Source organism: Tachypleus tridentatus, chromosome 11 (assembly GCF_004210375.1).
Source record: "Tachypleus tridentatus isolate NWPU-2018 chromosome 11, ASM421037v1, whole genome shotgun sequence".
NCBI classification, from domain to species: domain Eukaryota; kingdom Metazoa; phylum Arthropoda; class Merostomata; order Xiphosura; family Limulidae; genus Tachypleus; species Tachypleus tridentatus.
In genome coordinates, this window is record NC_134835.1 from 94,785,949 (window position 1) to 94,798,977 (window position 13,029).

General features: G+C 29.4%; 1 protein-coding gene across 4 annotated transcripts in view; it reads right to left on the bottom strand.

The window, feature by feature from the left end:
* Positions 1-930: 930 nt before the first annotated feature.
* The window catches only part of LOC143232817 (ras-related C3 botulinum toxin substrate 1-like), a 40,977-nt gene continuing 28,878 nt past the window's right edge, over positions 931-13,029 (bottom strand). For 3 of the 4 annotated variants that reach the window (XM_076468723.1, XM_076468724.1, XM_076468725.1), the window contains one exon: positions 3,543-8,591. In XM_076468723.1, the coding sequence (XP_076324838.1) occupies positions 8,514-8,591 (78 nt within the window). In that variant the 3' untranslated portion in view covers positions 3,543-8,513. Of the gene's footprint in view, positions 1,914-3,542; positions 8,592-13,029 lie in introns of those variants that run through there. The other variant, XR_013017779.1, reaches the window with a different exon arrangement.

The window sequence follows — 13,029 nt, forward strand, 5'->3', positions numbered from 1 at the left end:
GGTTATTCTAAACTTATTACTTCCTTAAGCCAAATATTGAGTAACATTATCTTAAAACCAATTATATTTCATATTAAACCATATTAACAATGTGATCTTACAATTTTTGGAAAACATTCTGAAAATAGCTAATACCGTTTCGATCACGAGTTATGTGAATTCTATCGTGAGCAAATAGTGTTCACTATTCATTTACAAATACTAGAAACAGATAGTGTGATTAAATGTATATATATATAATTTAAAATAGCCGTCTAACCTTAGTATATGCCCACTTCAGGCAAATAACAAAATACGACTTAAGTGGAGAATCAGTTGGAATGAGAACAAATGAGTAACATCTTTATTTGTTTTTCGCTAACGATATTTGAATTTTGTTGCGTATTATGTACTTGCCTCGTTTCGTGCCTGCGTGTATCAACAACGTAACGATTTTCTATATGAATTTAAAATATACTAATGTTGTATCAGTGTAAATCTTCACAACAAACCATCTGCGCTCCGCATACCGCGGGAAATCTAACAACAAATATTAGGGATGTAAGTCAGGAAACTTACCGCTGAACTGCCGGGAAGAAATGAATGGAATTTGGAATTGAAAAACACCTGTCGCTTTGGTCTCTACTACTGCGTGAAATGTGTTTTATGTTTTTGTCGGTCATGAACTGATAGAAGTGATGGGAGCTTCTGGATATTTAGGGAAATATATATTGTTGATGTACCTAGATGTTACTCAGGGTTTGGAAACATTCAGTCTCCGACGAGATTAAATCATCATGGTTATCCAGCTTACCTACTATTTTTTTCTTGTTTTTCATACAAAATACTATATTAACCTAAAATACCCTATGTATGTGTTTTTTAAACACTTGAACACCAGTCCTCTGACTCTCAATCAATTACTTGAAGGAATAATTTATCCAAGCTATCTAAACCAGTAAGACACTTTATTGTCGACAATGGACAGGTGCGATTTCAGTATATGAAAAGTTTTGTTGTGCAATAAAATTCGACTTGATGGCAGAATTTATAGCACAAAGCTACATAAAATTAGCTGCACTTAATTCGGAAATGACACATTAGATAAAAAATTTCTAGTTAATGGAACTCGCTGCCAGTTCTTGTTTGATCGAATAATGTGATATGATAATCACTCTTATAGACATCCACGGTGTCATAGAACGGAGGGAGCTTTTGCGCAATGGCCGCCAACACTTATCTCACTGATGTACAATCCAAGCACACAAATAACCGCACTATCCTAAGGTCGACTTGAGGAATTTTGTATACAAGTCAGAGTATGTTCTTGTTTCAGCGCAAAACTATACAGTAGGCTATTTGAGTAATATTTTGTCAGGAATCAAACCGCCGATTTCGGCGCCCGTAAACTTATTGCTAACTCACGAGTGGATAGACAGTTAATATACTAGAGTTCTTAAAATTCTTTGAATTATATTATTTTTCAATTATATATATTGTTCTATCATATATTTTCGACGATTTGCTTTGTCCATTTGAAAATACACAACAATTACATATAGCTTGTCAAGAAAGATATCCTAAGAACTGACCAAGAGCCATCATAGACCGTGGGGAAAACATACTCCCTTCCTCTCCCGAATAGTTTAAAGAACGATGCCGCATACATGCATATGCACTTGATGGCGATGTTAACGTTTGTTGAAATGTTCTGTTCTGATATATATTTCACACAATCTCATGGACCCCTCTGTGAGAAGTGGGGCTCAAGGAAACCTCCGGTTCTACGCCATCGCAGCGGGTCTCGTCCTCCGATTTTTTGCTTTAAAAGCACAAGGAAAATGTGTCTTCGATGAAGATTCTTTATATAATACCATGCTACCAAAACCAAAGTACTAGCCATTAACAACTGTTCAGACACTGCCTGTTCTTTGCTGTAAATATATATATATATATATTATTTTCCTAACGAACAATGGTTCTGAAAATAATTTAAAACTACAAGCATACAATATCAAAGGTTTTATTTTATACATGTATTTTTTCTTTGAATAATGATAAATTTTATAAAAACTAATTATATTTGTTAACATTTTTCATCGTCTGTACTGTACAAGTTAAGAGAATAAACGGTATGCATATAGCTGTGGAACAGCAATCTTCAAAATCTCCTTAATTAATGAGTTCTAGCGCTTATTGGGAAAGTTTGAAGAAATAATTGGAATGCTGAAGTTTATAACAAGTATGGAATAGGCTTCAAGTGGTATACTTTCTACTTACTAATGCAGTTACATTCAGCTGCCCTTTCAATACAATGCTTAAGTTTACCCTTTCAGCTTAAAATTCACAATAAAAAATGTATTTTTTAAATCCAAAGATATAATTATTCAAGACTGCAAACAGGTATTTCTTGAGTACAGGTGAGAAAGTTAGGTTTTGACTACAGTTTTATAAAAAAGGAAATGTTTTATATCATTAAACATTTTTTTTCTGTTATATTGTGTTGCATTGTAATGTCTTGACCAAACATGATTTTTCTTGAGATTGAGTAAAATCTATACACATTTTAAAATATACTGGTAAGCAGGATACTATAAAATGTTCCATCCAAACAGTTTAGGGTTGGTACACTAAGTGCTTTATGTGCTAGTGATCCCTAATTTAGCAGTGAAAGACTACTCTTTTATCAAAAAATAATGGGATTGACTGTCACATTATAATGCTACCATGGCTGAAAAGGCAAGCATGTTTGGTAGGTAAGACTGCAAATCAAGCACCCGTACCACCTGGCCATGCTAGGTTACTTACCCATCCCCCCCTTGTAACTTTCATGATAAATTTATTATTCAGATAAAAATACTAACAGTTAACAAGTTGATCTCTGGGTTAGAAGCTTTCAAAGATATAAAAGTTCAGAATGGGTAAGACTGGAACTGGTCCAAAAGGACACTTCAGCTAATTTAACTACCATACCTTAAATGCTGCAAGTTTTGGATTTTATTCCAGCTTTTTTTTTGAAAGTTAGTCATAGCAATTTTAAGCTGAAAGAATAGAGAGAAGGAAGCTCATCAACAGCATCTGCTGGAAGCTTTTAACAGGGCTACTTTTATCAAACAGTGGTATCTGACCATCACTCTTATAATACACCAATGATCAAGAAGTGTAAATTTTGATTGTGTGTCAACATATTCTTCCAATTAACAGCCTGACATTAACTGCTAGGTTACCAATGAAGTTAAAACCAAGATCTGTACTGATCAACAGAAGCTTGATCAAACTACAGCATTTGCCTAGTAAGTAAGTACAATTGCAGTCAATTCTGCAGAATCTCAAATTTCACTTTTTTAGAATGATTATACCTACACAAGATGATGTATTACTATTGTGTTTCATAAACTATAAAGTAAAACGCAATTCAAGTATCTATTTGGTTAGTAGACTTTGAAGTTTCAATGTCAATCAATATCAATACGAACTGTGATAATGTAATTATAGAAAACTGAGTAAGAATTTTGTTATTTGGATGCATTGATGAACCACAAGGTTTCAAAAGAAAACAAATCTTAGTACAAAACTTTATTTGGTGATTTCCATTATTCCAAATGTTAGCTGACATAGTTTGTGTAAATACAAGAACACCTAGTATACTCAAGAAGTATAAGGCTAAATATCATGAAAGGAGCTGCCACACATAAAATTTTCTAAAATACAAATAAAATCAATAAAATCCCAACTTGCACAGAATTTTTAGAAAAACCAACAATTAGTTGGTTAATATATTTTGCATGACAAAGGGAACCATCACTGAAATGTTTAATTATGATCTCAAGTGACTAAACTGTGTCTGTGTGACACAAGTATAGCATTAAAAATTCATACTTAATTTCACAACAATGTTCACATCATTAATATATTAGCAGACTATAAAGTGATATAACTACTAAAAGAAGACTGGCAATGAGCAAGTTTCTTTATTTTGACTAGATCTGGGGAAAAGTAAAAAAGTAAAATTTGTGCTCAAGATTTATATAAATTCTGGCAAGTGATAATGCCTAAGTACATTTCTTTCACTTATGGTATGAAACAACTACTCCTAGAATAAGTTTAATTTATTCATTTGTTACATCCTTAATGATCTTTTACTATAATAAAAGTTCACTTATCCATTAAGGGCTATATCAGATTAGTTATGCAATTATCATTGACAACGAGTTAGTCTGTATACATGCAAGCAAAATTAGGAACCAAATGAAACCTATGTGAAAGCAATATTAAATATAGCCAGGAATTAGTTTCTCAAAGTTCATTTAATCTACAATGATACATACCTAATATGAAGTAAAACAACCAACAAAAAATAAAGAAAAAAAACTTTTCTTAAAACTTCCATTAAAAGTTTTTTCTTAGCAAAAACTTCTTAATATTAAATTGAAAGACAAAGTTCATAATTAATGCCTAATTTTAACAGCTTTTTATTCACCTCTTCATAACTTATTTGAAACATACCACTTGTCTGCCCCTTAAAAAGGATAGAAATAAGATTAATTAACACTTCTAATTTATAGTTAAATCATAAAATCATCCCTTCATGAAAGTGAATTTAAATTTTACTTCCCTATTTAAAACCACCATAATTTTTCTCAAAACATAAATGCCTCACAACAGTATGCACATTGATATTCAAACAAACTTCCAGCAAAAGCCATTTCAATCACATACTATAACTTAATAAAAACATGCATTATTGAATACCATCCTCATAGTTGTTTTATAACATATTTCATTATGTATAAAATGTGTGTGTTTGAAACAGCAAGTTTTTTATTCCTTTGAAAACACAGAATCTCATTACCTCATTATTCAGAAGAAAAACTGAGAAAGATTTATGAAAATGTAATAAAATATTTATTTTATAATCTACATCACATAGATTTTATTTTCAGTTCTATCCTGTGATATATGCATACCAACTTTCAACTCCTAACTTGCTCCAGAAACAAACTAGTTTTTGTACTTAATTAACAAAACAAACTTTCAATATCTGAAAATATAAATAGTTGTAATAGCTGTATATGGAACACACTGTAGTTAAATTTGGTCAATTAAAGGTTGATTAGTTGAAACACTGACACTTTATTTTATATAGGTATAACTATCTTTTGTATTTTGAATTGTTTACAATATTAAACATCTTTTATTAAAGTACAGTAACACAATTTTTTGTCAGATACTTCTGTAATTGAATTGTTACCAAAACACAAGTAACAACATTACTACTGAAGAATATATATAATGTTACTTGATTCATATTCATAATTGTAGGCAACATTCTTTGTGTGTGTTAAATCTACTTAAAAAAAGTGATGTATATGGCACTTAAGACCAACATTGGTCTTGAAAAATAGTACAATGTTTTAAATATTTGTATTTCATAAACAAAAAAATTACATAGAGCTATCAACTTACTACATCCTTTATGATCACCTAACACTGAAAACAGCATTTTCTGTGATCAGTCTATGTAAAGTATAAATAGTAGTACAAGTAACAAACTCACAAAAAGAAAAAAAAGAGCATTAATGAAGCTACTGAGTTGGAATAAACTAAATTAAAAGGCAGCTACCAACTTTTCCATCAATGTATCACTCATTACAAAGGAATTTATGGCTACAGTTTTTAAATACTCTTGTTGATGAAATGCTAGTTATTTAGAAAACACAGAAAACTCAGATTCTAAACTGATGTAAAACAAGGTTCTCTACAAAAGTTAGTCCTTGCATTGAATCCACCCATCAGTTTGTGATGCATCTTACATTTATATGGAACAAGGACATAAAACTTAATCTAAAAACTGTTAAAGCCAAACAAACTGAAAAAAAAAGTCCTACACACATTAAAGTTATTACCTTGGATACCATTCATCATACTTCTTGTTAAGTTGAAATACTACCTAACCAAATGACTAACTCTATTTTCAATTTATTTTAATATTAACCAGATGCATTTCCCTTCATAATTCAGGATATGTCTGAAACAATGTAACTAAAAGGTGATGAATTTAGTGAAAGAATATTAACCATATGATGTCAATTTCAATTAAAAATTATGTAAAAAAATTAAGGTATTCCAGTTAAAGGAACCTTAAAACATAATTTGGTATTGTACAGATAATATGTTTCATAACAATAACATACACATGTATTTCTAATTCTTTATTCTTAATGAAAAAAGAACAACAATCAACAAGTCACAAGAACAAATCAGTGAACAAACTGACATGAATATCAGGAACTGTTTCTTGCAGAACGATCATGAAATAAATACTCACATAATCAGATTAGAAATTTCTTTCTATTTAATATAACAACTATATCATCTAGGAAGAAGAGTGTGAAAAACCCAATAATTTATGAAATCTAAATTACAAGTGTAAATAGATTGTGTTACAAAAAAGCTTGTGTATGAAGAAAGCTTGTAGTTTCACTGTTCACTTCCTATATTAAATGCTATCTTATCACACATTCAAATTATATTAACTTCTTCAATTCTAACCTTGCCTTTCTGAGGAATCCTAAATGGTGGAAATAAACAAAAACAGTTAAATAACCTTACTATTTTGTACAGTCTATGAACCTCACCAGATCTCTTGTACTTGTGTTGATGGATTTTTTCCAGTAAATACTATCATAGTGTCACACACTTACTAGATACTTTTTGCTAAAATTAAATATTTATTTATATGCATATTCCTCCTAACTTTTTCTAAAATTTAGCTAACAATTCTCTGGTTCTCCCCTCCATAATTACATGTAATGCTTAAAATTTATTTCTGTCTTCTAAAAATACCCAAAATTCTATTTTACGAGCTTCTATTTAATATTTAACACTTAAAAATCAATTATAATTTATTTTTCTCCCAGAAACTACAAAACACTATGCAGTCCTTTACTCTCCAACAATGTAACCAGTGCTGGGAAATTTTCAGTCTCTTATAATACAATCAATATTTGATTTCTTATTGTTCTATAATTGTAGTAAGGTCTGACAATTCCTTATTCCTACTAAACAAAGCCAGCAGTTACAAGATCAATACATTCTTGTTAATCATTTCAACAGTATCTACTGGGTCTAGTTGCATAAAAAGTGTCAATCAAGTTAGAAAGGGTAAAATCCAAATAACTAGGAAGCTTACTGTTTAGAAAAAGAAAGCTGAGCAAGTTCTTTGTTTTAAGATTTTAATACTTAATTTGGCATGTACTTTTAATCCATAAGTCACTGAAGGATTCAGATAAGAAAACAGAAACATTTGAATAATATTTACACTGTATTGGCAAATGAAGTATCTATTGCAGTTCTTAACTGTATGTATACTGATTAATTTCTGTCTGTGATAAAACACATTTCAAAATACTTAATGCTATGCAATACATTAAATGTTTATATTCAAATGAAATGAGCACTAGAAAAGAATACTGAATTTAATACAAATAAGAAACAATTTAATAAAATTGAAATTCAAAATTATGCCTCCATTATTATTTTTTGTTGTCATCCTTTAAGTCATAATGTGTGTGTGTGTGTGTATATATATATATATATATTGTAACCATAACATTTTCAAGCCATAAACCAAAACACATTAACTTGAAATAATATATGCTGCATATGTTTAAAAAAAGGATCCTAGGGTACAAACTATAACATGGAATTATAAAATGTATCCTAGGTTTTGGAGGTGATTGATGTGTAGGACTCACATTGTGGTGGGGATACACCATCTATCAGTCTTAACCTACAATTTGCCAGTCTCACAAAAGAAAATTAGAAATTAAGCGAGAAAGATGTAGGTGCTCAAGCCCACAATGCTCCACATCTATATCACCCTTCACTGCCTGCAGAGAGTTGTGGGAAGGTAACTGCTCTCCCAAGTTGGAATAAGAAAAAGATGAAAAATAATAAATCAAAAATTAAAAAGTGAAAATAAGATACTACCATTTGTGGGTAAGTAAGATAAAACTTACCTCTTGAAGTTAGTATTCCTGACCCTTGAGTGGCTAAGCACGTACACTGGTTTGTTCCTTTTCACAATGCATGTATTCATTTTTCAAATGGTATGTTAAGCTATATGTTCACATTGCCAATTATCAGTTCCATATTAATTACTTCTAAATAAATTATATCTTTGATAATACAAGTAAAGATACAGTTAAAGAAAATTATGTACCAAATTTTGTTAGTATTGCAGCACAGCTCACATACAAAATTTTGTTTTCTCACTTGCATCTACTAATGTTCTTTCATAAACATGCTTATATGCATTTCTCTAGTCTTAGACCTACATTCTATCAATGTAGATAAAAGTAAAAGTTAATCCAAAAGAATTTATTCTACAATTTTCTATGTTTTTGTCCAATTTTTGAAGTTCAGTATTTAAGCATTATGTGTTTTAATATACTTATTGGCTTTCACTAGCTGGTGCAGGCACTGTTCTAAGACTTCTGGATGATGACATGCAAGAACTAAAAATATATAAATCACACAAGCTTGCACTTTCGTTGCCGTCTCTTCTGAGGTTCTGGTCGTAGTACAGCACGAACAGCTTCATCAAAAACCTGAAAAAATTCACAGAATGATTCTTATTTTGAATTACAGAATTTTAATATAAGTTTTAACATGTTTCTTCTAAGTAAATGACAAATGTAACATATGCAATTTACTTTGTTATAGATGAACCTATATATTGTTTAAGACAAAATAAAGTGTATTTTTGTACTTAATCATTTACACAAGAAATATTTACTTAAAAGCTAAAGTAAAATAAGATTTGTGACAAACATCTAATTAAACTGTTTGGAATAGCTATGGCTGATGCTAGAAAAAGCAATAGAAAAAATGACTGAAGAGAAGTAATGTAAAAAAGTAATATAAATTAATTGGCCTCAAGAATTCTACTAGTTCATCTAATTTTAAAATGTTTTCAGCTGATCTTTATTTTCAAAAGTATTTTGCAGTTTATCAAGTCTAATGTATAAGTGTTTAAATATATTTTAGCTCTAATGGGGCACAAATGAAATTATTTTGGATAAAGAAAATCATAAGTACCTTATTCAAACCACATTCATAAAAGTGGAAAGTCTTTTAATTGAAAACCTTTTTTTGTAAACCTTCTAGCATAACACAAAAAACAAAAAAACACAAAATGACTGTTGGAAGCAGCAGTTTATTGAAAGAATTAGTCTTACGTGTTATTCTTAATACTTTTATTATTACAACATACAAAAATTACTATGCTTAAATATTTTTCTTAAAACTAAAGTGTTTCCTAAATGAATAGGTAACATCATTTTTAAATACTGATGTAAAAAAACTAAACAACTGATATAAATTTGTAATAGTCCTCTTAACACTTACAGATAAATTAAAAATAGCACTATCTCTGATTTAACAGTTTATAATGTTTATTTCTTATTTTTGAACTTACAGTGTACAAGCAAAAGTACCTCTTTTCAGTGATGGGAGAAGTTTAATTTAATCTCCCAATTTAAATTATTTCATGAACTTCAGAATGGTTAATTATGTTGCACTCTTGGTTTTACTTACCATTCACCACAAAAAATAATTTCTGAGCAAAAATAATTTCTATGCCATGAACTGCTCAACAATAACATATGATAAATCTACATTTTTATTCTTTAAGTTGCATCATATTTTGAAATGTGAATGATAGTGTGATTAATTCCTAACAGTTTTATGTAAATATCCTGCTTGTGATATAAAATTTGGCATCAACATTATTCATACCTGTTTTCCTGTCATTTCAAAAGTGAATGTTGAGCTCTGTCTGTGTGCACAACTTATTTATTTTCAAACTTAGAGCTAAAAGTAGTCAGATATATGGGAGACAAACATATGTTTGGACAGACATTACAATTTGTAACACATTTTAAAATTAGTGGTAATATTTTCTTTTACAAGTAGTTTTATTGGTCTAATGCTGAAACTTTCAATGAAGAAACTAAAGTTTAGCAACATTTTTTACTACTGAAAGAATTATTATTTAATCTGCACAATAACATAGAACTGAGTCTCCACATCACTTTATAAATAACAATTTGAAAAAAGGCAAGAATTTTTTAAATATTGAAAGCATTAAACTATTTCAATTAAATTTTAAACAGATTTCACTAAATTTATGAAGGTTTCTCTCACTAATTTTCCCAGGAACAAAAAAACAACAAAAAACAACTCAATGTTATAAGAATACTTGTTCAATTTTAATCCATGCACTTTTTTTTTTTTCACTTGACAATGAACATTATTCTCAAACAGTTTTAGTAGAGAATCATACTGTATTAATTCTCCACATCTGTTAAACGTCTGGAACACAGATCCATGTGAATATTTCCTTCACATTAACGTCTGTAGTAATTTGTTTCTATACATTGATATGTGAATATCCTTAAAAGGTGACTATTTTGGTCTTTTGATACCTCCATAACTATGACCAGTATGTTAATTTTTTTGTGTTGTTTAGTACTGCATTTGAGAAATTATAAAACTAAATAGATAAATAAAGAGATATATTATTCTTTTTTTTTTCAGTTGAAGCTTACGACTTACAGAAACTTCTTTAAAACATACTTTTAAAGATGCCATACTTCAATATTAATAAACTGCAATAAAAAGTTATTTTGGGACAAAACAATTTATTTTATACTTTTGAATATGAAAAATTTATAGGCAGCAGGTCATTTGCTGCAGTTAAATGGTTATGAAGATAACAGTTGGTAACATTTAAGATAAAAAAATTGTAACTTAAAGTTTGCTATCTTACATAAACAATATGATTAGAATATGGTAGCAAAAGAACTGCCACAAGTATTTCTTGTATTTCAAATTGCCTCTTTTCTTACAAAAATTAATTATGAAAAATGCATAATCTGTGTGTGTATGTATTGATCTTCATATCAAAGTGTTTTGCTTCCAGTTAATGCCACTTCCAAAGTAGTACATTTACATCTATATACATACATTTCTACAAGAAACTTCAGCTCCACTAACACTGGAAAAGTAGAATTTGGGCACTTGTCCTATGAAAGTGAAATTTCTCAGGGTACTTCCATTTCCCACATACCTAAATCATGGCATTGGATTTACAGATCTTAGCCTAGGTATTGAATTCATACATTTCTTCTGCTCTAATTTAAGAATGTTTGCATTTTTTTCTTCATATATTATCATTCAAAGCAATTACCAGTGGGGTCAAGAAGACTGCTGCTCATGTTTTGGGTTTTTTCAACCTTATTGATTGATCAAATAATTTAATTGTAGTTAAATATCTTTTTCACTTTTCTGTCATTTTTTTCTCCAATATTAAGATAAAAAAAAGGCAGAACATATCTAAATAACATCTCATTTCATTAAAGAAAAAAAGGAGTGTAATGCAGTGAATGTCCTTTCAAGGTATCATATTTATAACAAATCAGAACACTGCTTGATAATTCCAACTATCGAGACTATCTTGGAAATCAGCAGAGTATAACTTTGTTTGTTCTACAAGCACCATCTAAATCAATGTTTATATATTGAGAGATAAGCATGTAAATGACACTGATCAACTAAACCTAACAAGTGACAAGGAAGCTGAAATGAAGGCTCTTAGGAATGGTTTCTACAAGACTACAAACTGGTGCTAGCAAAATACCAGTAAGCACAGTTTTTAATTAGTGTTCAACTAAATATTCACTGAAAATCCTGTGTAGATTGTAAGTACAAGGAACAGTCTACCAGAAAACAAACTCAAAATAGCAAATTACAAATGCCAGCAGTTTACTAACTAGTGTTCATCTCAGTACTCACTGCAAATCATATGTAGACTATAAGGAATGGTTTTACCAGGCAACTACAAGCTTGAAATGGCAAATTATCAGTATCAGCACAGTTTGATTTTAAACCAGAGTTCATCTCACTGTTCACTGAAAATTTTATGTAGAAATCAGGAACAGCCTATCAGAAAATAAACTCAAAATAGCAAATTGCCACCATTTGCAGTTTTTTAAGCAGTATGTATTTTAATACTGACCAAAAATTACATGCAAATTATAAGGAATAGAACTACCAGATTAAAAACTGAAAACAGCATATTAACAGTGTCATCATAGCTTTCAACATGTGTTCAACTTAATATTCACTGAAAATCACACATAGACTAGAAAGAATATTATTTCCAGCTTGTTTGGTAGAATCAAACTACTAGCATTAGCATAGTTGTTTTTGTTATCTATTGAGATGGTATCCTTTGTAGCAATAAGTATGAATATGAAAAAAGGAAATATGAATACACATATTTAGACATGGCTTTATTCCAGTATATCTATAAATTACTCTTACTACCAGTAGAAAATGAAGTAGTACACACAACAATAACATACTAATGGAACAAACAATTATATCTCCAAATGTATATATCACAATAACAAGTTTTGGAATATTTAATGTTTTCTTGACTTAAAAGTAATTATTTTTAGACTTTGTAACATTTGAGTACATCAATTTTAGCTTTATGATATTTAAAACAAACTGTTACATCTGTTTGTTTAATACTAGGCACCATCATAATGAAGAATTTTAACTATAGTGTTTAAATATTTATATAGCTCATTATAAAGAATAAGGTAACATAATAAAATTAAACATGGTTTAAAACTGAATACAAATAAAAAAAGTAATTTTCCATGGATCACTTATATTAAATATCATAAAAATAGTGCAGTGAATTTAAAACAAAAAGAGCATAAAGTTAATTTTATAACAATAATATTGATACTTTAACTATTTCATTCTCTGTTATATGTACTTTTTCTGTATTTATGAGGCTAAACTGAAAAATAACATTAATGTCATTGTAACAAATCTTTCAACAGTCAAATTACTTTTATAATTTTGTACCATAAAAGTATGAGAAAAGATATCTATTAAAGGTAAACATCAATTGATACTATAAATAACTGGGTTTGGGAAATAAATTTATACAAGTTAATTAAAAAATGA